A 26,913-nucleotide genomic window follows, 5' to 3' on the forward strand; every position below is an offset into this window, starting at 1 on the left:
GTTTCCTTTCCTCAGTTTCAGTTTGCTCCTCTAAGGGTGATCTACCACATTTCAAGAGACTAGTTCCTTATTTGCTGGCAAATGGAGAGATATCAGAAGTGCTGTATCACCTTCAAGAACTCTACTAAACCTGTAGCAAAACTGCAGTTGAATAGTGGGCTGAATATTACAAGACTTAATATAAATGTCAGAAAATTTTAAAATGACAGTCCAAGTTCAGAAAAGACATATAAAAAGATGCGCCTTTGATGTTAATACTTCAAGATCAAAAGTTATTTGAATCACTGGCATTGAAAATGCAAAAGGAAAAACTACAAACACTTTTGTTATTTGATGTTCCGGTGAAGTTTTGCCCTCAGTGTACACACCAACCTCTGCTGGCGTCAAGACATGTGCTTACACATTCAAGGGCAAGTTTTGCTTGTCAGCAGTTCAAACACCTCTCATTTCCTAAAGCAAAACCTCTTTCAAAACATACAGTGAGTAGAAATCTGCCATATGGACAGTAAAAGGCTTAACATTCAGGAGGCACCATTCCGTAGTCTTTGTTTTCCTATAAAATGCCTGTTCTAACATCTAGGAAGATTACATTAAGGAACTAAGAACGTGACAGAACAGCCAGTTGTCCTACCAGCTCCCTATATACTGCTTATCTACATAGCATTTGCTATGCCTATACCTACCAAAGCACTATTTACATAATACACACAGTTTCTATTATTCTCATTAGCATCCCAAAAACCCAGGGGTAGATGATTTCTAAACCTGGAGTCTTATCTTCCCAGTGCAACTTAAAATGCCAGCGTCACTAGCACTATAAGCGTTGGTCCCATATTAATACGTGTGGACTAAATACTTAACTAAACCATTCGTTTCACATGTTTTTCAGCCTACCCAGAGGTTTTTCATGCATTTTTAGACAAGTGATCAAGAAAAATGAAGTGGAATTAAATGAAACATTTGTTTGCTATAGAAGTGTTATTCACGTGAGTTTCTCTTTGGCTACTCTTGTAGTGAAGCTCCTGCTGCTGGCAGTTTCAGTACATCCCTTGCCAATGTAAGACAAACATGGAAAACAGACTCCTTACATGCAAGGTTTAGACACATACTCCACCTTCAATCTGAAATGAATTCCTCAGCTAATGGATTTCACTTCAGTATTCAGAAAAAAACATGGAACAATTCTCTGGCAACGTGTACGTTTCAGGGAGGGCGTATTTTTGTTTCTTTTACCTCTGAACCACTGAAATACCTCTCCCATGCCACTTCCTCCTTTCCTAGAATAACTACTTGCTTTTATACTCGAGGTCAACTCCTAAAGCTCCTACAACTGGGAGAACAGACAAAAAAGAGGTCACGTTTTGAATGAGACTTGTCAAGATACAACCTGAACTCAAACATGAGGGTGGCCAGGATCAACGCAGGCAGACGAACATGTAGATGCACTGAACCACCATATCATTTGTACTTGATGTTAAAGCATTATTCGTGCTTTCTGCAATGTCACGTAGATTACAATACGCAAACCAGCATTCTTCAGGTAAGTGACAGGAGAAAGAGGAAGTCACCAGTCTACTAAAAGCCCTGGATAGGAATTATGGTTAATGATTCACTTCATGTGGTTTGGCAGGCAGCAATTGTGGAGAGCATGGGGAATTCTTGTTTTGTTTTTTTTTTTTGTTTGTTTGTTTTTTAAATGCAGTATTTCCACCTTGTGAAAAAACCCCAAAACATTAATTATATCCCTCTGGCTTAAAGTTTTTCTAGAATAAAAGTTGTTATAGCTTATTGTAACCATCTCAACTATCAGCAGCTTTTTAATGATGCATTCACCGAGACCAACTAAAAAGCTGCATCTGTCTTAGCGTAATAATCACACATAGATTTCTCTACTACTTACTTTCCATTCAGACGGCAAATGGGGTTTTCTAGTTTTTCTTGAAAGAGAACCAAAATTTTACTTTTATTTCTGGAGAAAACTAGAAAGTCGTGGCCAAATACACTGACGTGCCTGGCACAACACCAATGTAAAGCGTTGGTAATTTGTCAGTATTAACGTAGGTTATCTGTTTGAAAATGAGCTAGAGTCACAGCCTAAAAGAATTTTGCTTAAAACTGGTCAGTTACAAGAAGTTTCCTTTTACAAAAGATCAAATGAATACTTACTGACAAATTTTCCATACAGTTCCTGGAAACAGATACTGATTAAAAGCTAAGCTAGTTTTTAAATCAAACAAGTAACAGACAGCTACAAAAATATTGTCGTGAATTAAATACACATATTAAATGTTTAACAGTGCAAAATGTTGAGATGAAGCATACGAAATAATGGCTGCAACCTTTACAACAGTTAGTTTTAGTATAATTTCTAAATTGTTCCTGAGTTCCTGCTTATTTTTACGGCATATAGATGGAATCTGTGTGTTCTTTATTCAACGAACTGCAGATGGTGGGTTTATGTTGAGTGTTACTTGCGTGCTTATCATTTGTCCATTCCTCACCATCAGTGACTGGATCAGCCTGCTCAGAAGTCTCTATTTCCTCCTCTTCACTTTGTTCTGCATTGTCTTCTTCGGCACCACTAAGGGTCTTCCCAAGCTGAAGAGTCTCCATAGTTCTCTGAGTCTCTGAAACCCAAGATTCAATTCTGCTATTAAGTTGAACCTCTACAGAAATTGGTTCATGGGCATAATCCTCCTCATCATCATCTTCCTCCTCCTCCTCCTCTTCTAACATTCCTGGTACAAGAGTACTGGTGGTACTGGTCATGGAGGAATTCAAGAGATCTCGGCAGCTGCCATCCAGAGATCCTGTTTCTGTACTCTGCTGTGAGGCCCACTCCAGATTGTCATCCGGTTTCACCTCATCTTTGTCACCTGGTGTGGATTTTCCATGATTTGTTGCTGAGGTAGTGCCAGCTGTAGCCAGAGGTGGTTGTTTGTTAGGAGTGGCTTTTTCAACTTCACCATTACCAGCTTTTTCTGGTACCGCAGTCTTACATGAGGATTCTCTCTCATTTTCAGAGGTTTCTAACCCATCAGGTGTTTCCACCATATTTCTCCAGTTTGTTTCTACAAGTTTCAAAAGAAGTTTAAGTAGGAAACATTAATTCTTTCTAGATAGAAAAAAAATATTTCTCCTGAACATCCCAGAATTATTTAAATGAGCAATAGAAGCTTAGTCTATGCTCGCTAGAAAAATTTCAATTAGAAAAAGGGGGAAGAAGGGAAAGGGAGAGACAACAGAAAGAGCTCTGAATAAATTTGGGTTTTTACAGTATACCGAAACAGACATTTACAAAGTCAAAAGTTTGTGCACTTAGTTTCCTGTGTAAACTGTGGCAGCACCAAACGTAACGGTGAGTGTAGTCAAAGGGGTTACTCTCAAGTATAAATTTAAAGCAGAAAATTGCCACAGTATTAAGTCATCTGTTGAATGATTTTTTGAAAAACATTTAACAAATTAAGTAAGTTTTAGACACCACAAAAGAATTAACTAAAATCAAGACAGTATCCTTTTTAATTCACCGTAAGACTAAAAGAGAGAAGCCTTTTGACTTCAAACAAGCATTCTTCCTTTTATCCCATCTGTCATCTGGGCTTAAGCAACCAGATAAATGAATTTGCCTTTTGCTCACACTAGTGTCATTCATTGCCACCTCAAGTTTCAAAATTTAAGCCACATGTCCCATCTTCAGAGACATCAATAATTTAGTTCCTACCCTCTGTCATTAGTTCTTCCTCAATCATATAATCAATTCTGTGTTTGGTATCAGTTCTATACTACTTCAGTAAAACTGGAGAAGCCCCCTCCACTGATGTGAGTTAGGTAACTAACACTTTTGAGGATTAGAAATTAGAATTATTTTCTATATAGTTCGGGGAAAAAAATGACTTGCAAAGCTACCTGAAGACTAACCTATTTTCTCCTACCCCTGAAAATTGTAAAATACTGTAAATTATGAAGAAATACAGTATTTTCAGCTACATTTTGCAGTAAGCAGCATTTGGAAAATTCCAGCTTCTAGTTACTAAAGTAAGTTTTAACACACTTACCATATTCTTTCTCATTCACTTCAGATATGGGTTCAGAAATAACACTACAGAATGAGATTGCACTTGCTGCAGAGGGGTTACGAGAATGACCCATATGATGGGGTGCCTTCTTGACATTCTTCAAGGCTTCTTCTGCCTGTTCCTGTTCCATTGCAGCAACCATATCTCTGTAGGCTTTTCTGGCCTCTTCAGTCAGTGATACCAGCTTATTAAATAGGTCCTAAGTATGAAGGCAGTTTTTATAATCAGTAGTTCTTACTAGTACTCCTCATTTTAAATTACTTCTTTTAGTCAAAGGTATACTACATAGTGAGCCTTAAGCTTATTAACACCAAATACCTCTACTTGAACCAAAAAATTAGTTCTTCCCTGTATTATATAAAAAGAATGCTCCATCTTTAAGCAATTTCGAGGAGATGTACTTAAAGATACTGTTTTCCTTACAATCTCAAACATTCCAGAGAATTTCAGATGGCATTTAAGTCTATTTGAAAGCTATAGAGATGTTGTGACCAAAGTGTTTCAGCATACTCTCTGAGTTCTGTAAATACTGAATTTCAAAGAAAAACACATCCTAATATAGATCAGGTCAGGGCCATCATCAAATGTGTGTTAGTTAGGTGTGCTCTGCATGTCAAAAATTCTTAACTACAAGGATTAACTATAATCAACTCTTAACTACAAGGCTGTTTACTCCAGCCATTTATGTGAATGGAACTACTCACCTCAGCACCTGAGTAGTTGAAGATACCCACTACGCTAACAGGAACCAGCTTATTCACACAACGGCCAAGAGCTTTACGTCCAAGAGCAAAGACAAAAGGAATTTCTTGTTCCCGTGCCATGGCTATTACATTATACAGAGCCTCATCTAGTCCACCTTGAAGAAAGCAATTTTGAATAGATATCTACAGTCAGTTAAAGTCATAGTATAGCAAGATACAACTCTCTATCCCATTTTAACAATAATTAGTCAGTAAAACTTCAAATACACACCATCACCAGCTACTATGTTCTACAGGACAACAAACTACACATTTCAAGTACAGGGAGTGAGTATAGATCAAGACGCTACCTGTAGTCTCTATTAGTCCTGCACACAAGTTAAACCAGAATTTTTCACAGCTCTTTTCTTGAGCAGAGCTCTGTTTTTCTCCCAGCTCAGAAAGCCTCTGTTTAAATTTCTGGCTGTGGCAAAATGTGTTGGTTGGCTATCTAACCAATTCATATTTCTCTTAAGGAATCGTACTTAAAAGCACCTAGAGCTCAGGACTCCAATTGTATCAAAGACTGAATGGAATAAAACTGAAGTCTATTGTATGTATTATAACATCTGTTTTTCTTTAAGCTGTTCACCCCTCGTGAACAAGTTTCTTCCAGAATGGATAAGAAGAGAATGAATATGGAGTGGCAATTGCACAATTGATTCTGGAAGTGTTATATCATGCACAGTAACTAAAAAATGCTTCTACCCTTGCTAATCAGCACTTCTAATCAGCACAAGAAAACTGTAAACAGTTAAGTGCACCACTAATCATTTATACCTTTTGACTGGATTTTTTCGCAGTTGGGAGATATGATTACACACTTGATCTTGTTTAGCTTCATATGCTTAGTAACCTCACGCAACCCCATAACAAGTCTTCTCCTTGCTTTAGCTCTCATGGGATCCTTTTGATAAATCCGTTCCTGGAAGCTGACAAGCTCTTGCAATAGAAGAGTCACACACTCATCTATTTCTTTACTTAGAACTTGGTTACAGTATCTGTCCATTTAAAAAACACCAAATATTAGCATAGCACATAATTAATACTATTTCACTGAGTCTTTTCTTTTACCAAATAAAAATAATTTTACTTCCTCAGAGCAGTTATTAAACTGTTAGTTATTAAAAGGATTTAGAAATCAGACTGTATACTGTAAGTTAAAAAAATACATCCTGAAAACATTTATATGACCAGTATCCCTTACAAGTTGGTCAAAAAGCATATTAAAAAATGCAAAGAAATACTCCAACAGGTGCCACAAGTAACTACTCTTCTCCTTAATTTGGTACTCTATAATAATACATTAATAAGAAAAGCAGTACTGTATATAGAGTGACTATTGCAGTATTTTCAGCATTCGTAAGTACTCTTCCTTTCCCATCCGACGTCTACGCAGCCCTCCTTTAAAAAAAATATTTTTTAGAGAATACATCCATCTAGCTTATTTGCTGCAGCAACAATTGAAAATTCAAAGTGTGTGTGTACATGCACAATATATATATACATTTATGCATGTATATACACACACATATGTAGCAATCTATCTATGGCAAGAAAATACTTGCAAAAACTTCTATTGATGAAAGAGTAGCTCATGTTCATTAAGCTCCTCTTAAGTCTACTAAACCTTTCCACTTCAGTTTATATTTCTTGAGCTTATATTAATAATGAAAAACTCTTACTCTCTGAATCTCTTGCTGTGAATTTTGGTTATTGCAGAAGATGCCATTGGACTACCTATTCCAGAACTAGCAGGTGAACCCTGTGACACTGGGGTCATGCAGTACGGAGAATTCTGACTTGCTGGCGAGAGTGAAGTATCACTAGGCATACTTAGTCCAGTTTCTGAAAGACAATTTTGCAACATCATGCAATGCAAAGACATTTTCCCATAGAAGAAACTGCATCACACTTCTTATGTATCTCTCCCTCGCCTTTTCCAAATTATATTCTGAAAACACTAAGGACTATTCTTCCCTGAAGGAGCAGTTGAGTGAGGGGAAGACAAAACAAGCACGTTTCCAACATAAATAAGCAATATTTGAATATTCATTAAAAATATCCAAAGCTTAGCTTGGGAAATGGACAGAAGAGAAGGGAAAGCACACCTAAATGTTACAACTTCTTCCAATAATTTTTTACTATTTACATATATAACTAACTTATTCCTAGGATATTTAAGATTTTCACACTTATCTTCAGTCAGCTGAAGCCTGTCAGGTCATTCAGAAGAAAAGTTCTGAAGCAGTACAACTGGAATCTTGATAGACACCTTCCCCCCTAGCCCCTGCCAAACCACCCCCATGTGAATGACACCGAAAGTTCTTTGGAGGTTCCCAGTTGCTCAGAGCTGTTGCTGCACCTTGACAGTCCAGACATTGCAGTCGACTGGAAAACCTTATTTACAGTTTGCAATTTCTGTATCTGGAAAACTTTCAGTATGCTCACCATTAAAAAGCATTGTGATCAACATGGCATGGCTGACAACAGGTCACATTTTATCTGCTTATCAAAAATGCTGTCAACTCTGACATGTGTTGGGAACATCTGCTCAGGAGAAATGAATTAAAAGGCTGTATGAAGATTATGTACTTGGAACCCATACTGCACTGAGCCTTCCACTACTGAGGGACAGACAGGAGATCTCAGAAGGAGAGGGTTCTTGTTTTTAGTGTTTCATAACACTAAAAAAGTTAAAAGATAGTATCAATAAATTGTGTTGCATAAAGAGAAAGACAAAATATTAGAATAAGCAGATTAGTACAACTGGGGGAAGAGGGAAAGGGGACAAGAGAGACCAACCTTCTTGGGAGGCCAGCTCCTGCGACTGATCAGCAGTCAAGTTTATATGAACCTCTTTCTGTTCATCAGATCCCAAAAGGCTGTGGTCAGCTGATAAACGGCCTTTCTTCTCTTCTCTCTCTTTCAAAATAATCTAGGAACAAAATGAACAGCTATGAGCATCTGAAAATTATAGATACACCTGTAAAGAAAAATGTCCATTTGACTAAACAAAACACAAAATAGTTAACCAAGTTGTTTTGAACCTTCCTACTCATGCCAGTATAGAAACCCAGAAATCGTTTTGTTTCATCTTTGATCACAAAAGTATTTCATTCCAGCATTTTACAGATGGTATACTCAATACTCTCATATTTCTACATAAATAATACTTTGAACTAAGTACTTTTACAGCTTGCTTCTGATACATAACACTCACTCATTAACAACTCATCCCCACCCCTTAAAACCATCTTATGCAAGAATACTAGTCATCTTAGTGAAGCACCACGAAAACAGACAGAACCCTTTCTTTTATAGAAAGGAAAATGCAAAGATAAACAGCCATGGATATATTGGTAATGCTATGAGAAATAAGCTTCAGAGAGTTTCGAACTTTTCTGAACAGGTAGCTGTGAATTTCTCTAACTTAAATAGATCAAAGGTAAGTCAGAAAAAAAGATTGCCAGGGAGATTAAAAGAATAAAACTAACCTTTATACAAACTCACTTCTACCAGATTCTAACTCTCCGTAACATAAAGCAATCTTGGTGACAGGAAACGTGGTGCATGAGTACAGGCGACTTGCACGCTTTTTTTAAAAAGGCTTTCACACTTTCTTTTTTAGAGCTAGGTTTTTTCTGTTTTACCTTCCTATTTCCATACATGCTGTATTCTCTGTGTACATACCTACTTTATGTGTACATGTATATAGACATATACAACCAATTATTTCTAAATATACTCAAGTAAAAATCATTTTTACTTCAAGCTCTATATTCATTCTGTAAAAAAGGAGTAGGGTAATTTGAGGTTAGCATACTACATTGCACTGCCAACTAGGATTCAACAACATGAAAAAAGACTATGCACATTTTCCTATATGTCCTAGTGCTCATAGTTAAAGATCCTTGAAATCTGTATTGAGATGGATTTGTATCACCTTCAACTAACTACGGGGGTATAAAAGTTATGTTACATGTCTAAATCCAAAGGACAGGACCATCACTGCAATGGGAATTAGAGGCAGAAGCTCATGACTCCCTTACTCGATGCTCATTGTCCCTAGTCCTCATGTAAGAAAATACCATTTTTTTTGTTTTGAAGTACAAATGTAGGTCAAGACACTCCAGGACTGACATGTTTACCTTTTTAAGCGCTGTAGGGCGTTTCAGTTTTGCAATCTCTCTTTCTTTTCCTCTTTTCACTTTTGGGGCGGTTGAATCCAAAGGATTAAGGCAACCCGTAGATGGCTGTCCCTTTGTTAAGGACTTTCTGTTGGCAGATTCTTTGGTATGAAAGGGAGCAGCACTGCCAACTAAATACAAGAAAGATATCAGTTTCACCAAGAGACATGTCAGCTTTATTTCAACACCGTTTTCAGAATTTCCATTGATGAATGCTCAAAGTACATTTTCCTTCCTTGGAAAAAAGAAGTTCATAATGACAGGAAAATTACATCATCAGATATTGTCGCTTCCAGATGGTTTTAAGCTTTCTTCAACTTAGCCTCATGTTTTAGGAAGCTATGGATTCCAGGAAAGGAATTGCGTTAGTACTGGTAAGGTATCTCTCTCAAATGACTACATGTAGCTTTATTAGTAAGATGATACTAGTAAGATAAGTTGCAAATATTTATCCAAACATTAATTTTTAGTTGTCAAAGACTCAATTAGTTCACAGGACAAAATAGATGAGAAAAATCTCATCTTTTCAGCATGTAGCATGTAGTTAAGTGTATCTTCTGCAAGAAAGAATAAAACAAATGCTGTCTCCAGTAGAAACACCGACTGTTCTTTGCTGAGCTTTGTTTGATATAATCTTGCCAACTTTAATTAATGTTTGAACATGGCTGAAACTCAAAGCAGGTACATGAAGCAACACACAAGAAGGAAAATGGTAACTATGTGCATAACGATGGACTTTAGGCTACATACTCCTGCTCAGGAATGAGATTCATGGGTTGCAATAGATAACTACAAAAAAGTAAAGTCTGTATTCAGAAGCAAGCATTAAAAAAGCTAATTTAATGTTAAGTGTTGATCAAGAAATAGGTAACAAAAAAGCGTAATTAAGCCATTACATACATTCATGATGGAACTATAACTTTAGTCTGTGCACGTCTGATCTTCCTTATTTTCAAAAAGGCACAGTAGAATACAAGAAGGCACAGAGAAAGCAATATGGATTATCAGAAAATACATGCTTCCACAATGGAATAATTAAACAGACTAGGAATCTTCAGACTAGAAACGAGACGACAGACTTCTAAGAATCTTAGAAGAAGGAGAGCAGGGAACGATTGCTCAGTCTCTTTATAATACAAAGGTTATGAAAGCTAACGAAATGATGGGGGCACAAAAAAACCCCTGACCCCTACTCCCCAAAAAAAACACAGTAGAAGGAAGAGCTTCTCCACACAGCATATAGTAAGGTTAGAATTCACTGTCATTGGACCTTATGGACAGCACAAGCATCTGACAGAACCAATGGATAGTTTCAGAAACAAATTTGGTTTGAGAAACCCTTGGGTCAGGAGGCCCTGAACTATAATTAGTAGAGGTGGGAAGAATATCCTGGAGAGGTATCCCTCCATATCATAGTCACAGGTATCCTTCTCTAAGCTGCTTTCAAAAAGAATTCTGTACTATCTGCAGTAGCTGTTCAGTTTGACCTAGTACAGTTCTTTTTGCATATTCATTTTGGCACTGAATTACTCTCAAGACATGAATCCCAAGTTTTGAATAGTAGGTCTTCTAAGAGACATTTGTCCTCAGTTCTACATGGGCTTTCATCATTGCATACTGCATCTCAGAGGAAGATAGCACAGGTAAATTTGAGAAATGCATTAAGAAATAATAATAATAATAAAAGAAAATCCTTTATTATGTTTATATTCCAAAAAAAAAGTTGACAGAAAAAAGCATATTTAAGATGCTCAGATCGATCACATTTGTACTGTCACAAAATGTGTTTAGCAATAGTCAAGCAGACTAGAAATACCTGTGTATGAGAGAGGCCTGGTGTTGGTGATCTGACGAGCCTTCATTGCTTGCTGCTGCTTTTCAAGAGCTGCTAACATGTCACCCAAATCTAACTGAACAGGGGTCTTGCTCTTCTTTCCAGCTGCTTTTGATAATGCCTCCTATAACATAAACATCACATGCTGATAAATACAAAGAAATAGTGCCTATAAAGTGTCCTTAACAAAGAGATTGTTATTATAAAGAGGAGCAACAGCTAACTGATACTTCTCTTCACCACTTATGTGGGGGTGGTGGGGGTGTAGTGCTACACACTTGGAGTTTTTTCTGTTCCATGCTTATCTCCGAATACTCTTGAGCTGTTGCAAGTGCTGCTGCCAAGGCCTTCTTCTTCTGACTTTTTGCACGCTTTGGTACAGAGGTTGTAATGGGAATTGGAGTTTGGACTATATTGATTGGAGAATTCTCTGGTAAGTCATCCAACTAGGATTTTAAACAAAATGCAAGAAAGCCACAATTAAAGACCTTTCTGCCAAGACCACAGAAAATGTGACACTCAGGAAGCAAATGAACCATTGCTTTGGCCAGCAGTATGACATCTCAATTAAGTACAGATACATGACATATTAAGTTAATAAAACTAGAAACTTCTGTGTATTTCATTTTTGTATGGGAAAACTATTACACCTATCTCCAATTATGCCTTCAGAAGGTTTTCCAGTCTGACTGCTAAATAAGGGAGGGTTCCCCCTCCCCGTTAAGATTTCATGTAGGACTTGACTTTCCTGAAAAGCAGCCAGATAGATCAAGTAGTCTGTATGTACAGTACTGCAACAAAATATTTAAGTAGACCGGGTATTAAAAGAGCATCTTTCCAACAACCGTTTCTACAGCCTTAAAGCAGATAAAGTTTAGTTTATTTTCATTTCAGAATAAACTACACAACTTGTGGTTACTTTGAAAAATCGACACCATTACTACATATTTGCAGATTTAACAATTTTAAGAGAAGTCTGCATCAAAGCATCAGTCTGAATGCAAGCCGAGTCAGAAAGAACAACCAAGATGTAGTTGACATTAACAAGAAGAAAGCTCAATAATCCTCAAAACTAGTTTTAATCTCAAAAATCCTGCTGCATCTACTGTTCAGCCAAAATTTAGCATGCAACTTCAAAAAGCACAAAACTCATGAGAAACAATCAGTGAGATGGAGAAGCAGAAGGATGAAGAGTTGGACTCTATGATCTTTATGGGTCCCTTCCAACTTGGGATATTCTATGATTTTAAGTGTCTGTCACATCTATCTTACAGTGTCACTCTAACAATCTCATTAGCAGACAAAAAGTCAGTACTTACTACTTTGGGTGAAATCTTTTGCTGGATGTTACTACTTTTGCTGCTGCCATTGTCACTATTTAGCTCTGGAAATTCATCTTCATCCTAAACAATACACAAATTAAGAACGAAGACAATGGAACCAAAAGTCATATGAAAAGCATCAACTGAAACGGATGAAGCTAGAAGAACAAATTGAATCCTGAAGTCCCACATAAGCTAGAAGGGCTTAAAAGTGACACAAACAGAAAATGATGAAAAATGAAGAAAGCATTTCTGTATCCAAATAACCATTTTCAAAAAAAAAAAATTTATTAGTGTTTTATACTAAAGAAATACAGTAATAATGAGGGGAGAAAGGGGATAAACCAGAGAACACAGTAATTTTTATTCATGAGTGAACAGAAAAAGTTACTTGAAAGTTGCTTATCTAATTTGTCAATCAAATTGTTCTAAATTCTTACACTTTCTACAACACCCAAATACAATGAAAGCATCATATAATAATTAAATTAGTGCATTATATTGTACGCCTCTTGGGAGTCAGATGTTTCCCAATTTCTCCCTGTTGAGAACATCACTTACTCCATACACAACTCGCATGACTATAGTGCAAAAAGTTTTCATACAACACTACCTCAAAATACAGAGGTTCAGGACTCTGCTCTGTTCTACTTGACTGGCTTGCAGTTAGAGGTTTTTCATGTCGTTTCTGCAAATTCTGCCTTCTTTCTGAAGATGTGCTGTGGTCTCTGCATGTGAAACCGGACTGAAAATAACAAACATTGATTGGCATTTTGCAATTTCAATTTTTCAAGGTGTGTGTGCACACATGTAAGGCATTCTCATGTCTGCTAATTAGCAACTAAGAAGGTACATTTTTTACGAATTAGATTTAATAAGCTGTGCTTTGGTGGTTTTTTTTGTGGGTTTTTTTGGTTGGTTGGTTTATTTTTTTAATTTAAACCTGCAAAAACATATTCTACAGATAATATCAGACTATTCCCCCCTCCCAAACCAAATACAGTATCTCCATACATTCATCTCTAAATTTCTAGGTTAAAAATCATAGTGTCCTTTTGGCCAACATGAAGAAAACCTCAAGAGTTGCTGATGACTCTGCGTAACTCAGACATGCATCCTGAAGAACTGTCTGTAACCGTGATCAATCAAAAGAACTTTCTCCCACTACATAATTGTTCTGCATGCAATTATTGCCTTTTCAACATGTGTTTTATGACAACGCACAGGCTCTCTAAGGACCAGAGACCTCAGTATAGTGGTATAAACATTATTCTGTTTATTACGTGAAAGGTTGGTGGAAACCCATGTGCAAGACCAGTTGGCTGAAAACAAAGCATGACCGAAATTGTGGATCTCTCATACTAATGTATTTCGCAAGAAAATTTCTTACAGAGCTGGTACAAATTTAGTTTCAAAGGAAAATATTTTCTAGGACATTTCTGCCTTGAGGTACAATGAATTTGGCTGGGGAAACCTCACTTAAAACTGTTTGTGCCAGCTTTGTTTTTAAATATCTGAAATGACTGCCAGATTTAGAGTCTAAACTGTGACTGGATAAAAGGAAATCTGGTTCTTCCCACTCTCCCAATGCTATAAACCACAAATAGTGGCTTCTAAAAGACTCCGATTTGACTACAGGTTATAAAAAGATTCAGAATGGCTACACTGCCAGATACAAGCATCAAGGAGCTTCTTTATATAATAAACCCACAGATACCAAGTGGGAAGATTCAAGACAAATTAACAATTACATCTAAAAAACTAAACAAACTATCTCACATGTATCTGTGCATATAGGCATGTCTATGATAAAGTACCCACTCCACGCTCAGCTGTCCTTGTCTGCAATAACCGAATTCAAGTAAAACCTGTGTTTAAGCAAAGGTAGATGCTTCAGCCTTCTCCGTCCACCTCTGCACTCCCCTTCCCATAAAATGAGACTATCAAAACTAGGAAGACCACCTTCTCCTTGCATACAAATGACAGAAATCCTGTCCCCCTTGATGGAAGTTTCACAAACATATTCTCGAAGTTTTAGCACAAAACCTATAAATTTAATAAATAATAGAAGTTTTAAAAAAGAAAGTTTCAGAGACAACAGGAGTGAGAACACAGGATTCTAGTTCATCATCCCATCAGAATCTTTAGAAAGTTTGAGATTTTTTTATTTTCCTTCTAAAGTGTGAATGGGTGAAAAAATGAACTAACTTTTCTACACCCACGCTGTCTTCATTTCACAAGTTACCTTATATATGTAATGTCCTCCTAGGTAGATACATACAAAGAACAGGCTAAAGGCAGATGATTTCCAAATACATTAAATTATATATATATATATATATATATGTATGATACAGTGCCAACTCAAGAAACATACAAGGTAGAAATGTGCAACTGGGCTTTTTAGGTTGAGTTTCTACACTTAATTCACTGTTTTCATTAACTATTCTTTGTATGTTAATTTTATAACCCATTTCAAATTCTTTATTTTCATATATTACAAGAAACAGAACACTTAAATTCAGAACCATTAACAACATACCTGTGAACTGTTTCTTTGCTCAGCTTGTCTTCCACCTCTAGAGAATGTCTGAGTTTTTTCAATCCAAGGTTTTTTTTGAGTTGCCTGGGAATTTACAGTAGTCCAAATTACACCACCTGAAAGAGAAGTGCCATCTATGAAAAAATGAAATAGTATGACAGAATACATCATAATAATACACATGCCACCAGAGCCAGGAACACAATTTTGATACAAACAAAGCTCTCTGAGAAAGTCTAATTCTCCTCTGAACACCATTTACTTCTGTAGCTATTTCTACAAGTTAGCAGAATTGCCTGTATTGGAAAGAGTCAGATGACAGACATTCAAACTGCCAACAACTGATCATCAGGAAGCAGTCAGACAAAGGAAATCTCAAGTTCACATCCATAACAATTTCGGTCCAGTCATAAGTTATAGCCACTAGCGTTACCCACTACCACCAGACCAATCAAAATATTTGTTCACGTCACAGTACTACTTTAAAGCTTCTAAAACAGTGAATGAGAACGCTCTGGCTCTATTACTATCCAGGTATGAACTGTAGTCTAACAGGGTAAGGAAACTTGAGGATAAAACACAACAGAAACACAGCTTTGTCCGAATGCTTCCATTGGAGTCTCCAGCTTTTTTAATCCTTTCAGGAAAGGCAGCTGTTGATAAATCACTAGTGATAGCTACTTATGCACTTGTTCATTCAACAAGTAACAAGGGTCGTGGTGGAAATCACACTAAAGACATCTCTTCAGAAGTATCTGATCACTTAGAGTAGCATGCCAAAAGTAGATTGAGAGATGGTTCCTAGCAAAGTGTAAAGCAAAAATACCCAGACAAATTTTAAACACCTCATCAGGTAAGACAATGCTTACTTGTATTTATCGATGGTTCTACAACCTGAAAAGGAAAAAAATTTTTTTAGTAACTTTTATTGTCTGTAGGACACAAATATAGCTAAGTTATTCAGTTATGTTTACATACATTCATTGCACAAGAATCTGTATTTCTTGAAGTCATGGCTGCAGCCTGGTTATTGCCATGTTTAGGACTACAATAGCCACTGTCACTATCAATATCTGCTTCACTTGCACCCTGTTCACTAGAGGACTCTGCAGCAGGGTGAGAAGCTCTTCTGCGCCTGCCTTTTGATTTCCAAAGCATTGTAGAGGCGCTCTCAGAAAGTGACTTATTAGCTATATCTGAAGGAAAGTCTGCAAGAAACAATAAAGATATAATTACTTGTGCAGAAATTGTTAAAACACATAAAAAACCTACGTATCATAAAAATAAGTGAAAAAAGCTAAAGTCTTTGCACATGACAACAGTTTCATAGAATCATAGAACGGTAAGGGTTGGAAGGGACCTGAAAGATCATCTGGTTCCAACCCCCCTGCCATGAGCAGGGACATCTTCCACTAGACCAGGCTGCTCAGAGCTCCATCCAACCTGGCCTTGAACACTCCAGGGAGGGGGCAGCCACAGCTTCTCTGGGAAATGTGTGCCAGTGCCTCACCACCCTCATGGTGAAGAATTTCTTCCTAATATCTAAATCTGCCCTCTTGTAGTTTAGAGCCTTTCCCCCTTGTCCTATCACTACACATCCTTGTGAGAAGTCCCTCTCCATCCTTCCTGTAGGCCCCCTTCAGGTACTGGCAGGCTGCTTATAAGGTCACACCACAGCCTTCTCTTCTCCGGGCTGAACAGCCCCAATTCCCTCAGCCTGTCCTCACAGGAGAGGTGCTCCAGCCCTCTGATCATCTTTGTAGCCCTCCTCTGGACCTGCTCCAACACCCCCATGTCCTTATGTTGGGGGCTCCAGAGCTGCACGCAGTACTCCAGGTGGGGTCTCACAAGACCAGCACTGAATTTAAACAAATTATGTCTAGGTTCAACTATTAATAATAATCAATTCCTTCAAGAAGAGTCTCGTTTTGACAGTGGCCAAGTCTCTGCAGCAGTATCGTAGCATTTCAATGTTATAATCTGACATACTGAGCAGGTCTCTGCAACCATCAGCACCTTTTCTTTATTACTTTTTTAATCTGCATTTTAATTTCTCTTAAAAGCCACATCTGAACCAGGTCCATCTTCTTTCAGGAAAGATGGCGACTGACATGTGTTCTGGGTGTGCGAAATAACAAGAACTACAAGAAAGAAATTACCTGTTTGCTGTGATGCATCAACCAACAAAACAATCTTTGATCTGTTCTCAGGACCTGATGAACTAGTCTCCTTTTGAGTGGCAACATTTTTCACTGGAGGACGTTTATTTTTCACATGCGTCTGTAACTGCTGTTGCTGTTTTAAAAGATTAGCCACACATACATATAAGTCATATGATTTGACTTCATAGTTGTAATCAAACAAAGCAATCAGAAGTTCTAATGCTCTCTACAGAAGCCACATGTTTAAAGACAAGAGACTAAGGGAAATGTTCATAAAAATATTTGATTTATTAACCTCTTCGCAGTATTTTCTGCATGAAGTGTTCGTTATGATGTGGAAAATGGTAAATAAAGTATGGGTATATTTCCTTTGTTCTCTAATGAAGTAATTCTAAGCTCAGACCAAACCACCAGAGAGGTAGTTTCCCATGTTATACTTGCAGGCTTTATAAACTCACCAAGTATTTTACCACAAAATACCTCTGCAGACAGAGTTTTGCTACTGTCTGATTAATACCTTTTCTCCCCCACTTTTCCTTCCATTAATACTACTGACACACCTGTTCTTGCTCATTTGAGATGCATGCCTCCTGTGCAAAGATCTTTTCTTTATACAGTTCTACTTATCCTATTAAAAAAACAGACTTACTTTTTGTATGACTGGTCCTCTGTTACTGCTTCTGCTCCGCTGACTGGATAATGGAAACACCTGGCCTGACGGGTTGGGACGCTCAGTGCATTCGGTAGTAACTGTATTTACAGCATTTGCTGTTTGAAAGGGTGCAGAATAGGGGGTAGGGAAAGGATGATAGAAACCCATGACCTGAGCACATTGCGCTGGCATCAGCTGATAATAGGTATATTCTGTAGAAACAGGTGGTTGCGCAGATATTATAGGATAAGCAAGGTATGGTCCTGCAGGATTTGGGTTGGGTTGCTGCCATCTGATGTCACTGTTGTATAATGGAAACTGTCTGTAAAAATCAAAAGGAATGACAACTGCTCAGAAAGTTTTTCGCTCTCAAGGAAATTCAGACCTCTACCACCCCCTTCAAAAAAACAAACAAACAAATAACCACAACTCATTTGTTTCATGAGCTCCTAGCTTTTAATAAATGAACTTAAATTTACTAGGACTTCTTAGAGATGCCAACTGAATGACTGGCAAAGTCACATTACATTCAAGTGCAAAATAAGTATCTTTGTTGATCTTGTATTTGTATAAGCTTATTAAATTTCTAATATTAAACTTAGAAATAAAATGTAGGCATTTCCTTTGACAAGTACGTCAGACTCAGTACAATTTCACTGTTTCAGAAAACACATACAACCTGAGTAGATACCTAAGCTTACACAAGTTAAGCTAGCAGACACATTGAACACTGACATTCATTAGCTAACTCAGGGCCAAGTACTCAAGTATATTAAGTTGCCAACTCACCCTTGTTCAAAATTCCTAGGAAAATGCAGGCCTTAAGATGCACGCATGAAAATAGGCGTTTACAAACTTACTACTGAAACCAACTGTGGAGACTTCTTCCTGTGTTTATTTGTGATACAGCACACTACAAGACAACCCCCTTGGAAACTATGAACCCAATTCTCTTTCTCTTCAAAACCCTAAGAGGCCAGGAGATGATCTACATGGAAAATGCAGAGGCCTGAACATTAGAGAAAGAATAGGAAGGTAAAGATTCACGATAATTTTACAGATCTGCAGCAGGCAGTTGCTAAAGGATTATTTTTGTTCTTACCTTTTCAAGTGCAGCAGCACTGAAGTGCTGTCCTAAGCAAACACTGGGTACATTTTTCAAAACCAAACAGCAATACTTATTTATGCTTTCAATACAAAATAATCAACACTGAAGTTGTGCATTCAGTGAATATTTGGGCTGGAATAAAGAGTTCCTAAACTCAACGTATTATAATGAGTTATGCAAAGAAAACTGGATACAGCTACACTCAATACAAGTAACAGCTGAAAACTGTTTTGCCATGGCAGGATCCAAGTTGGACACCTGGAGCCCTGCTTCAGCATCAGATTCAGACACAGACCTCTTGAATGCCCTGGAAGATGCAAGAGCACAGCAGGTGACTGAGGGATCTGTATCAAACCTCTGTAGCTAGGGAAAAAAAGCAGCAAAGAACATGACTAGAGAAAAGTAGAGGGAAGGAAATAAGTAAAAAAAGCTTTAGGGCAGAGAAACTTCATCCTCACCCATGAAGGGTCATAAGATTAAACACAGTGAACAAAATGAAAATATGGCCAACGGTCACTGACTCCTCTCAAGCCTACCAAAAGTTTAAACTCATTTAAAAACAGATCATCTTCCATGAAGATCACAACCATTTATTACCTATTGGATTGGTTTTCCTGTACAAATGGGTAGCAAGTGATCAGGTAGCTAGGGATAGGAGTTGGTTCCATGCCGTTAATTCCTCCACTGTCACTAGGAAGCGCCATTGGGATCATCAGTGTTTCTGGACCCTTCTTCTGAGGAACAAATGGTTCTACTTCAGCTGACAGCTTGACATTCTTGAGAAAGAGAAAAGAAACAATGCCTTCATTAAATACCATCATAAATTATTGGGGAAAAATTAGATTCATGAAGTTGTATGTTAACTACCACAAATAGCAGGCAAATGAATGACAAGACTACAGGATTTCTACAGTAAACTGACAGAGGTGGAAAACAGTTGGCAAGTGCTTGTTACATCCTTCCAAATAACACAGGGTGTAATACAGATCATCAACATTTGGCATTTGTATTAACCTTTACATTTTCAAAGTGTGATACAAACACTAATTAAATTAAAAGGGACTGAAGTTCAGATCTTGCAGAGGATGTACTAGCCTGAACACAAAGAAATCAAATTACCACTGTAGGTGGAGCATAGTTGTGTAGGCTTTCATAAGTGAAATCAACATATGGAAGATGTAGTAATGCCTGGCCTGCTCTACAAAATCGACCACGTTCATAGGCAATTAAAAAAAAGATTTTTCAGCAGTAAGCCATAGGTTTACTGCTAAAATAGATGGTGTATCACAGAAGAACCACCACACACACACTCCATCTGCACAATCTTAACATATTCTAAAGCGTTAAGATATGATGAAATTTTGCAGTGAAGGCGGCATTAAAGAGTGCTTAGAAATAAGTTTTAAACTGTGCTTTCAAAGACAAGTACCACCCCTGATCCTGAAGCTATTCTCAGCGTTTACAAGGTGTTTTTATCCACACTTTTGGTCTTGGACAGAATAGCTGGATCTTATACTCAAAACAATGAGAAATGCTCTATTCAATAAGACAACTGCAGATCCAAAGTATCCTTAAATTCTGTATTCCATTGTAAATCACATTCAGCCAAAAAGCGTCTTTTTTTGTACAAAGATTTCAGCTTAATTATGTCTCACATTAGTACCTCATAGAAAACCAATTTCTAAGAAGATCCTCTCTAAAGCAGGCAAGGACTCCAGAAAATTTTCCTTCCATTTGTCTAATAAAGAATTCTAAATGCAACATGCAACCTGTACGAGTACATGCTCTTATTTTACAAAAATGAGAGCCTGAAGGTTTGATGTGCCAAGGATGGTCTTCTACCCTTGCCACTACCTGTGGAACATCCACATGAGCAGAAACAGTTAAAACAACGGGAGCTCTGAAAATTTCATGGCAAGCAGTCCCACATCTACCACACACTTCCCAGTCCACGTCCTTGCTCTGCATCAAACCCATCAAACAGCCTTACTGCCCAGTATCTCAATCTATAAACTTTTTTTTAAAAGCCCCCAAAATTTATTTTTTAAAATAAGATCTCACATTTGTTTAGCAGCAAGGGGTTGAAGAGGTGGGAGAGGCAAGTCCAAAAATGTTTTGACAATACAGTTGTCCCAGTCAGTAAGAAAAGCTACTTTTACTTGATGAGTAGGTATTTTAATGTATCAGACTGAACTACAAAAAGTGAGGTCAAGATCCACTCATGCAGAGTATCTTCATTTAGTTAGTCTGACACACTTACATACCAGAAAATTTAATTACTGAGCAAAAGGTAGAATCATCAAGTAAATTACTAAGACCATGAGTTACACTGTAATTCACCAAACAAGTTGAATACCAACTGGTATTTAAGTACTTTGGTGTCATGTACTGTCAGAGAGAAGAGGAAACAAAAAAAAACATAGTTGAGATTGTAAAAGCTCTTTTAACTTTCATGTAGGTATTATACCAACTATTAAATCATCATAACTACCAGTGATTTATGCACTATGTTTTTAAAATACAGAAGTACTTTCAATACATACTACTTACGATCGTAATATGGAATTCTCTACTAACTTCAAAAATAAAACAGAAATATTTTGCTCAACACATTCTTTTCAACTCTATATATGACATTTGAGCTAAGAAATTGTGAAGACATTCTATAACTGCTATCTGCATGACCGGTACAAGTGGAATCACACTTTCCTACAAAAAATGTTATCATATACAAAGTGTCTGCCTATGTTTTTATTTTTACCCTTCCATTGTCAAATTTGCTAATGCATACTTGTTTCATGAGATTTTACGCAGTATTAGCTGCAGCTTTAGCTCAAATTTCACCATTAGCCATTTCTTGTGAACCAAATAATTTCTACTTAAACATCACTCACTTTTTACAAATACTGTGCACCTCACTAAAAATGAGGTTTATAAACACAGGAGGAAGCTTCCTAAGTGAAACACTGCCTAGGATAGTAGACTTGTCTGCAGGACGTCCGCAAGTATTAGCTTGAGATCAAAGTTACATTCTTAACAACTTTGATGTAGGACATTCTGCAAGCCACAGTGACCAATGCCAAAGCTTGTTCATAACTGAACTGAAAAGTCAAAAAAAAAATACACAAAATGGGAGGAAAATACCCACAAAAATAATGAAGTATACAGTCCATTACTATTTTTAACCATTTTTTGGAAAGCTTCTGTCTTTGGACTTGCCAGAGTGTGCTGGGGACACAGAAACGTGTCTTCCAACAAAATCAGTCTCTGCTTTGATATGCTTATTTAGTAAGAACATCAGTCATTTAAAGATAAAATTGTAGCACAACAGACCTGAAGTTTTAGCAGCAATCAAAAAAGGAAAAAACATCTACAAAAAAATAAATAAAAGTATAAAAGTGGAACTAGAGCAGCAGTGGGGGAAAAAAAAAGTATGTCTTAGCAAGAGGCAAGATACACCGTCCCTGCCAAAAAAGTGGCTATTAATGACGATTCTCAAAATGCTTATGGCTACAAGCACCAACACAGAAGTATCACTACCTGCTGTGCAACAAGGTCTCTGTTACAGTGGAACAATCACCTTAGTATTAATTAAATGCATTTCTTGATCATTCAGGAGTAGACGAACATTTTTTTCCTTCTACATTAACTCTTTTCAAGTCCTGAAGTTACATTCAGCAGCAGCACCAAACTTGCGCAACACGAATCAAACATTCCACTCTACTCATGGCTCCCTCTCCAGCCTCGGGCACATCCCTCAGCTGCCGGGTCACCCACCCACCCTCTGCAAAACTCCAAGGCATTCTCCTCAACACACAGCACCATGGGGATAAACACTTCTCATTTAAAAAAAATTATCAAGTGCTTGTGTGCAGTGATCACATAAGCAAGCACTTAAGATCAGAAACAGCGATGCTCAATTCCCTCCCTGAAAACTAAGAGGGTTTTTTCACTCTATTTCAAGACTGCCAGGCAAAAAATACTTGCTTAAGTACAGATTCAGTCATGGGCTGGTCTACAAAACTAGATGGCATAAACACGAAAGCAACACACCAAGGCTGTCTCATCCATAGACAATTCAATAGTAAAACTAGGAATTAAAAAAAAAATTTGAAAAACTAGGATGAGTGCTTCACAAATATGGTATTCTTAATGAAGCACTGAAAACTTTCAAACAACTATTCCTGATCTGCTGGTCACTATCTCCCAGCAACATGTCAAGTGAACTTTAGTCAAGATACTAATTATAAACCACTCTAGTACTGGTTCCGAGAATAGTCAAAACATTTTAGTTGTAATTCAGGCTGGGACAAGACTCCCTATTTTAAAGGTGTTTCCTGTCTGGTTCTCTGCTCTTCCCCTATATTATTTTGGGAGACCGATATGGAAATACAAAAATTATTCCTTCATGGTGAGTGACTTGCAGAATGGTCTCACTACAACAATTTTTGTGGTATTGTATTATATCATCATTCATTATTAGTATTACGAGAGAACAGTCTTTCACATCAAGTATTAAAATAAAAGGAGATATAACCGATCAAAACAGGAGCGCAATAACTCCCATCAGCAAGGCTGCCATAGCAAAGTATGTCTTATCAATTTGCAAAGATAATCCCTACCTTACTTTTCCATCTAAGTATTTTAGAATGTGATTTATTTAAATCTTTCCAGTAAAAATAGGTTTATACATCTTTTGGGTTTGGGGAGGTGGGGTGGGTGGTGTTAAATTTATTTAAAAAAAACAAAAACAAACACACAAAACATGTAATTTGACAAACTTAGGAAAATTTCATTTTAATTATTCTGCTTGATTTTGCTAGGTTCAAGCAACTCAGAGATGCCCAAACCAGAAGGACAACTTTAATGTTTCCTTTCCTGTTGCCCAGTCTCTTATACAGGTAATGATTAATTATTGCTATGACAGAGCAATTGGCCGATATATTTAATTACCGCTTTCTGTACAGCTCATAACATATTTAGCTTACTTACAGTTGTAAGATAAAGACACAGCATATCCTGGAATCATACACACATATGGGTGTATTTGAAAGTAATTTCTTTTTTCACCTACAGAACTTTGATAGCGTCTGTTATTTAAATGAATTAAAACTGCATTTCAGAAATCTTTTACATGCATTATATCTTACACACTTTTTTGTACAATTTAATCCATACCTACAGATTTGTTGGTTTGCAGAGGTTTGTTGTTTTTTTTTTTTAATGCTTCCAAGAAACATGCTTCACCAAAAAGAAGAATTTAGGGTAAACCCCTCTTTAAATTTTGCATTTTGTTCTGTAGCCACTATTCACACACATACATATATACACACACATGCACTAACTCACTAGAATAGCAACTGAAAACTTAAAAACCTTAATACAGGTGTTTCAAAACCATTCTGCAAGAATAATACAAGCAATCCTCAGCACAGCTGATACATTTCATCAGACAACAGGGCCCCACTTCCACTTCAGGGTAGAAAATGCTGAAAGCTGAACTGTATCACCAACTAAACAAAATCAACTTCAACACATTGCTTCCTTATAGTATTTTACAAGTCCCTCCAAGTACTTAAAAGTTCCTTTTCACATAGGTTGTGTCTTCAGATAACGACACTAAACTTTATTAAACTTAAAGCAAAAAGGGGAAACAAATGTACTAAGTCAGGTCAGACTGCTAACCAAACCTAAACACAGATTTAACTCTCCAGTGTGACTATCCAGACGTTTCAGTACACTTCACAGGTGGCTAGTGGTCTCGTTTGACAGGCAAGGGAAACAAAATAGCAAGCCTAAGTAATATGCCCAAAGTTACCTAACTAGATTTTTTAGGACTCTGGTTTTCTCAGCTAGGAGTAATGGTTGGTGAAGACAGACAGCAAAGTAGCTCTTTTTTTAATAAACGGCATTTTAGGTCTCATGGTTCCTAATATGCTGTCAGAACAACAGAAATAATATTCCCTTAACAATGTAAGAAGAGAAAGTGAAACAAAAAGCAAAGAATAATCAATTTAACAGCAAGTAAAGGTGATGCTAATTTCTCATTGCACTGGACAAACCAAAAAATATCTCCAACTGAGGCTTCTTATTTAACAGGTTATCTCTGTGCTTCTTTGGTCAGATATGGAAACAATAATGCCAAATAAAATAGTTTGTTGGTAGTGGTTTTGGTTTTTTTTAAATACCATGTTGACATGCTTGAGAGTCAGTGGAAAATGCAACCAATGGCAACTGAAGCAAACTCCAGAATGAGAGACGAGATCCTTTTTTAAATCGCATTGTTTCAGAAGCAAATACTAAGTGCATAAATCAAAGTGTATGCAAATACGTACAAACACAACTCCTCAAAGACTTCATCCACACAGTACAAACGGAGTGACAAGTACAGATGAACAGAACTAACATGACTGATCATGCCACTAGTTTGTAACCACAAGCAAAAAAAAAAGAAAAAAAAAGACGTAGACAAGAAAGATTTGCCAAAAACTAAAAAATTTAGGGGAAGGTTCCTATACTTTTCCTAATCCTTACAACAGAGCACTTGTGATATTAATTTATGCTCTAATTACTCTCACAGTATTGAGATTTATTCTAGCCTGTATCCACTAAAAAATTAGCACTTCACCACTAACATCAGTGAACACAGGGTCAGACCCTAACAGTTAATGTAAAGTAATGTATGTTTTTAATCGGGCAATCTAAAGGCAAACATTGCAAGACCAACCTTAATTTTATTTTGGAGTGCAACTTTTTCACATTTATTCAACCTTTCACACCACAAAGCTAAACAAAGCTTTATTAAAATTGACCTTTGATAACCAAACTCGATTCTAAATATGAATTTAAGTCTTGCTGAAACACCACATTTTCAATCAGTTGCACACTCCTTCAAAAGAAACCAAGATTTATACAGAAGTCGATTTTGCAGATATCCCTAGTTTCAATTTACAAAACGTTTTGCAGTAGGTCATTACACATTTCAGTCCAACAATCACAACTCTTTCAAGACAGCATATATACTGAAGCGATCCTTTGTTTCCTATATAAAAGCTACTGTAGTCGCCAACAGCTGCAAAGACAGAAGATGACACAAGCAGGAACAGACTGGTAAACTTTGTCCTATAGTTACAGCACTGTATGTTTAATCTTAGAAAAGTTTTTGTTCATTGTAGCTTAACGTCATTCAGCATTTTCCGTTAAATAGGATCTCTGTCAGCTTGGTCTCTTAGAATAGAACACTTGGATATCAATCTTACCATTTACAGGGTGAGAAAATAGACACTGATGCCACATTTCAGAGGGCTGTAACGAAATCAGCTGTTTTACTGTCTGAAAGTCTGGAAACAAGAAGTCTAATCACAAACAGAAGATAAAAACATCGCTCAAATAACTTCTTTTTTCTTTTTTAGAAAACCAATCCTGCTCCTGAACTTTGGATTTCATCATTTAAAAGTCATATTAGTAGTAAGACAGGTCACATTTCATCTATTTTAAAAGAAACTTTACAAATATGGAAGTCATTGTTTCTATAATTAGTTGCTTCTAAGTGGCAGATACTTCAGGAATGGTAAATATGCAGTCCAACTGGAAACACCAGCAGCAGGCCACTTAAAGCACAAAATTTAATCCTCCCTAAGTAGATTAAACATAGTAATTTCAATGCAACACTTAAAGCAAATACACTATGAAGTCAGTCTTTCCCTTTTCCCTCAGCTCATAAGGGAATCATGCATAATTTTCTTCCCTTTCACAGAAGAAAGTACCATGCTCAGAATACAACAAAGTATTAAAATTTTTACGTATATGTAAAAAATTAGCAAGTGGCACAACATGACAAGTTGGTATGTTTAAACTCAAAACCAAAGTATTAATAAAAGGGGGATGGGAGTGGAATAAAAATTAGTATTTACAGTTACCAAGCTTGTCCAAAAATCTAAAAAGCTACCAGTAGGATCCTCTTCACTTATCTAGTTTACAGCATTTAAGAGTACATCCACACTTCTAAACTCACACTACCAATCTGAAGTAGTAACATTTGAATGTTTTGTAGCCTATATACTAAAAGTATTAACATAAACCATTCATGTAAATTAGCTGAATCATCTTCACAAACAAGTCAACTATTTGATCACAAATGTATCATTTAGATGTTCATATATCATATCAATAATGTTTAAAATCACTGGAGAACATATTCTATAATAAGATCATATAAAACTCTCACAAAACCCAAGTTCGCCTGCACTTTCAAAGTTCAATAGAAAGCAACATGCAAAACCTA

General features: G+C 36.9%; 1 protein-coding gene across 3 annotated transcripts in view; it reads right to left on the reverse strand.

The window, feature by feature from the left end:
• Positions 1–1,656: 1,656 nt before the first annotated feature.
• The window catches only part of SECISBP2L (SECIS binding protein 2 like), a 28,420-nt gene continuing 3,163 nt past the window's right edge, over positions 1,657–26,913 (reverse strand). For 2 of the 3 annotated variants that reach the window (XM_075431716.1, XM_075431714.1), the window contains 18 exons: positions 25,889–25,969; positions 19,227–19,405; positions 17,519–17,843; positions 16,867–17,002; positions 15,686–15,915; positions 15,577–15,601; positions 14,708–14,823; positions 12,779–12,910; positions 12,163–12,246; positions 11,122–11,289; positions 10,826–10,967; positions 8,971–9,140; positions 7,625–7,757; positions 6,505–6,667; positions 5,600–5,820; positions 4,781–4,935; positions 4,056–4,275; positions 1,657–3,071 (listed from right to left, as the gene is read on the reverse strand). In XM_075431716.1, coding sequence (XP_075287831.1) covers positions 2,398–3,071; positions 4,056–4,275; positions 4,781–4,935; positions 5,600–5,820; positions 6,505–6,667; positions 7,625–7,757; positions 8,971–9,140; positions 10,826–10,967; positions 11,122–11,289; positions 12,163–12,246; positions 12,779–12,910; positions 14,708–14,823; positions 15,577–15,601; positions 15,686–15,915; positions 16,867–17,002; positions 17,519–17,843; positions 19,227–19,405; positions 25,889–25,891 — 3,276 coding nt within the window. In that variant the 5' untranslated portion in view covers positions 25,892–25,969 and the 3' untranslated portion in view covers positions 1,657–2,397. The remainder of the gene's footprint in view (positions 3,072–4,055; positions 4,276–4,780; positions 4,936–5,599; positions 5,821–6,504; positions 6,668–7,624; positions 7,758–8,970; positions 9,141–10,825; positions 10,968–11,121; positions 11,290–12,162; positions 12,247–12,778; positions 12,911–14,707; positions 14,824–15,576; positions 15,602–15,685; positions 15,916–16,866; positions 17,003–17,518; positions 17,844–19,226; positions 19,406–25,888; positions 25,970–26,913) is intronic. The other variant, XM_075431713.1, reaches the window with a different exon arrangement.

This window comes from Opisthocomus hoazin, chromosome 10 (genome assembly GCF_030867145.1).
Source record: "Opisthocomus hoazin isolate bOpiHoa1 chromosome 10, bOpiHoa1.hap1, whole genome shotgun sequence".
NCBI lineage: Eukaryota > Metazoa > Chordata > Aves > Opisthocomiformes > Opisthocomidae > Opisthocomus > Opisthocomus hoazin.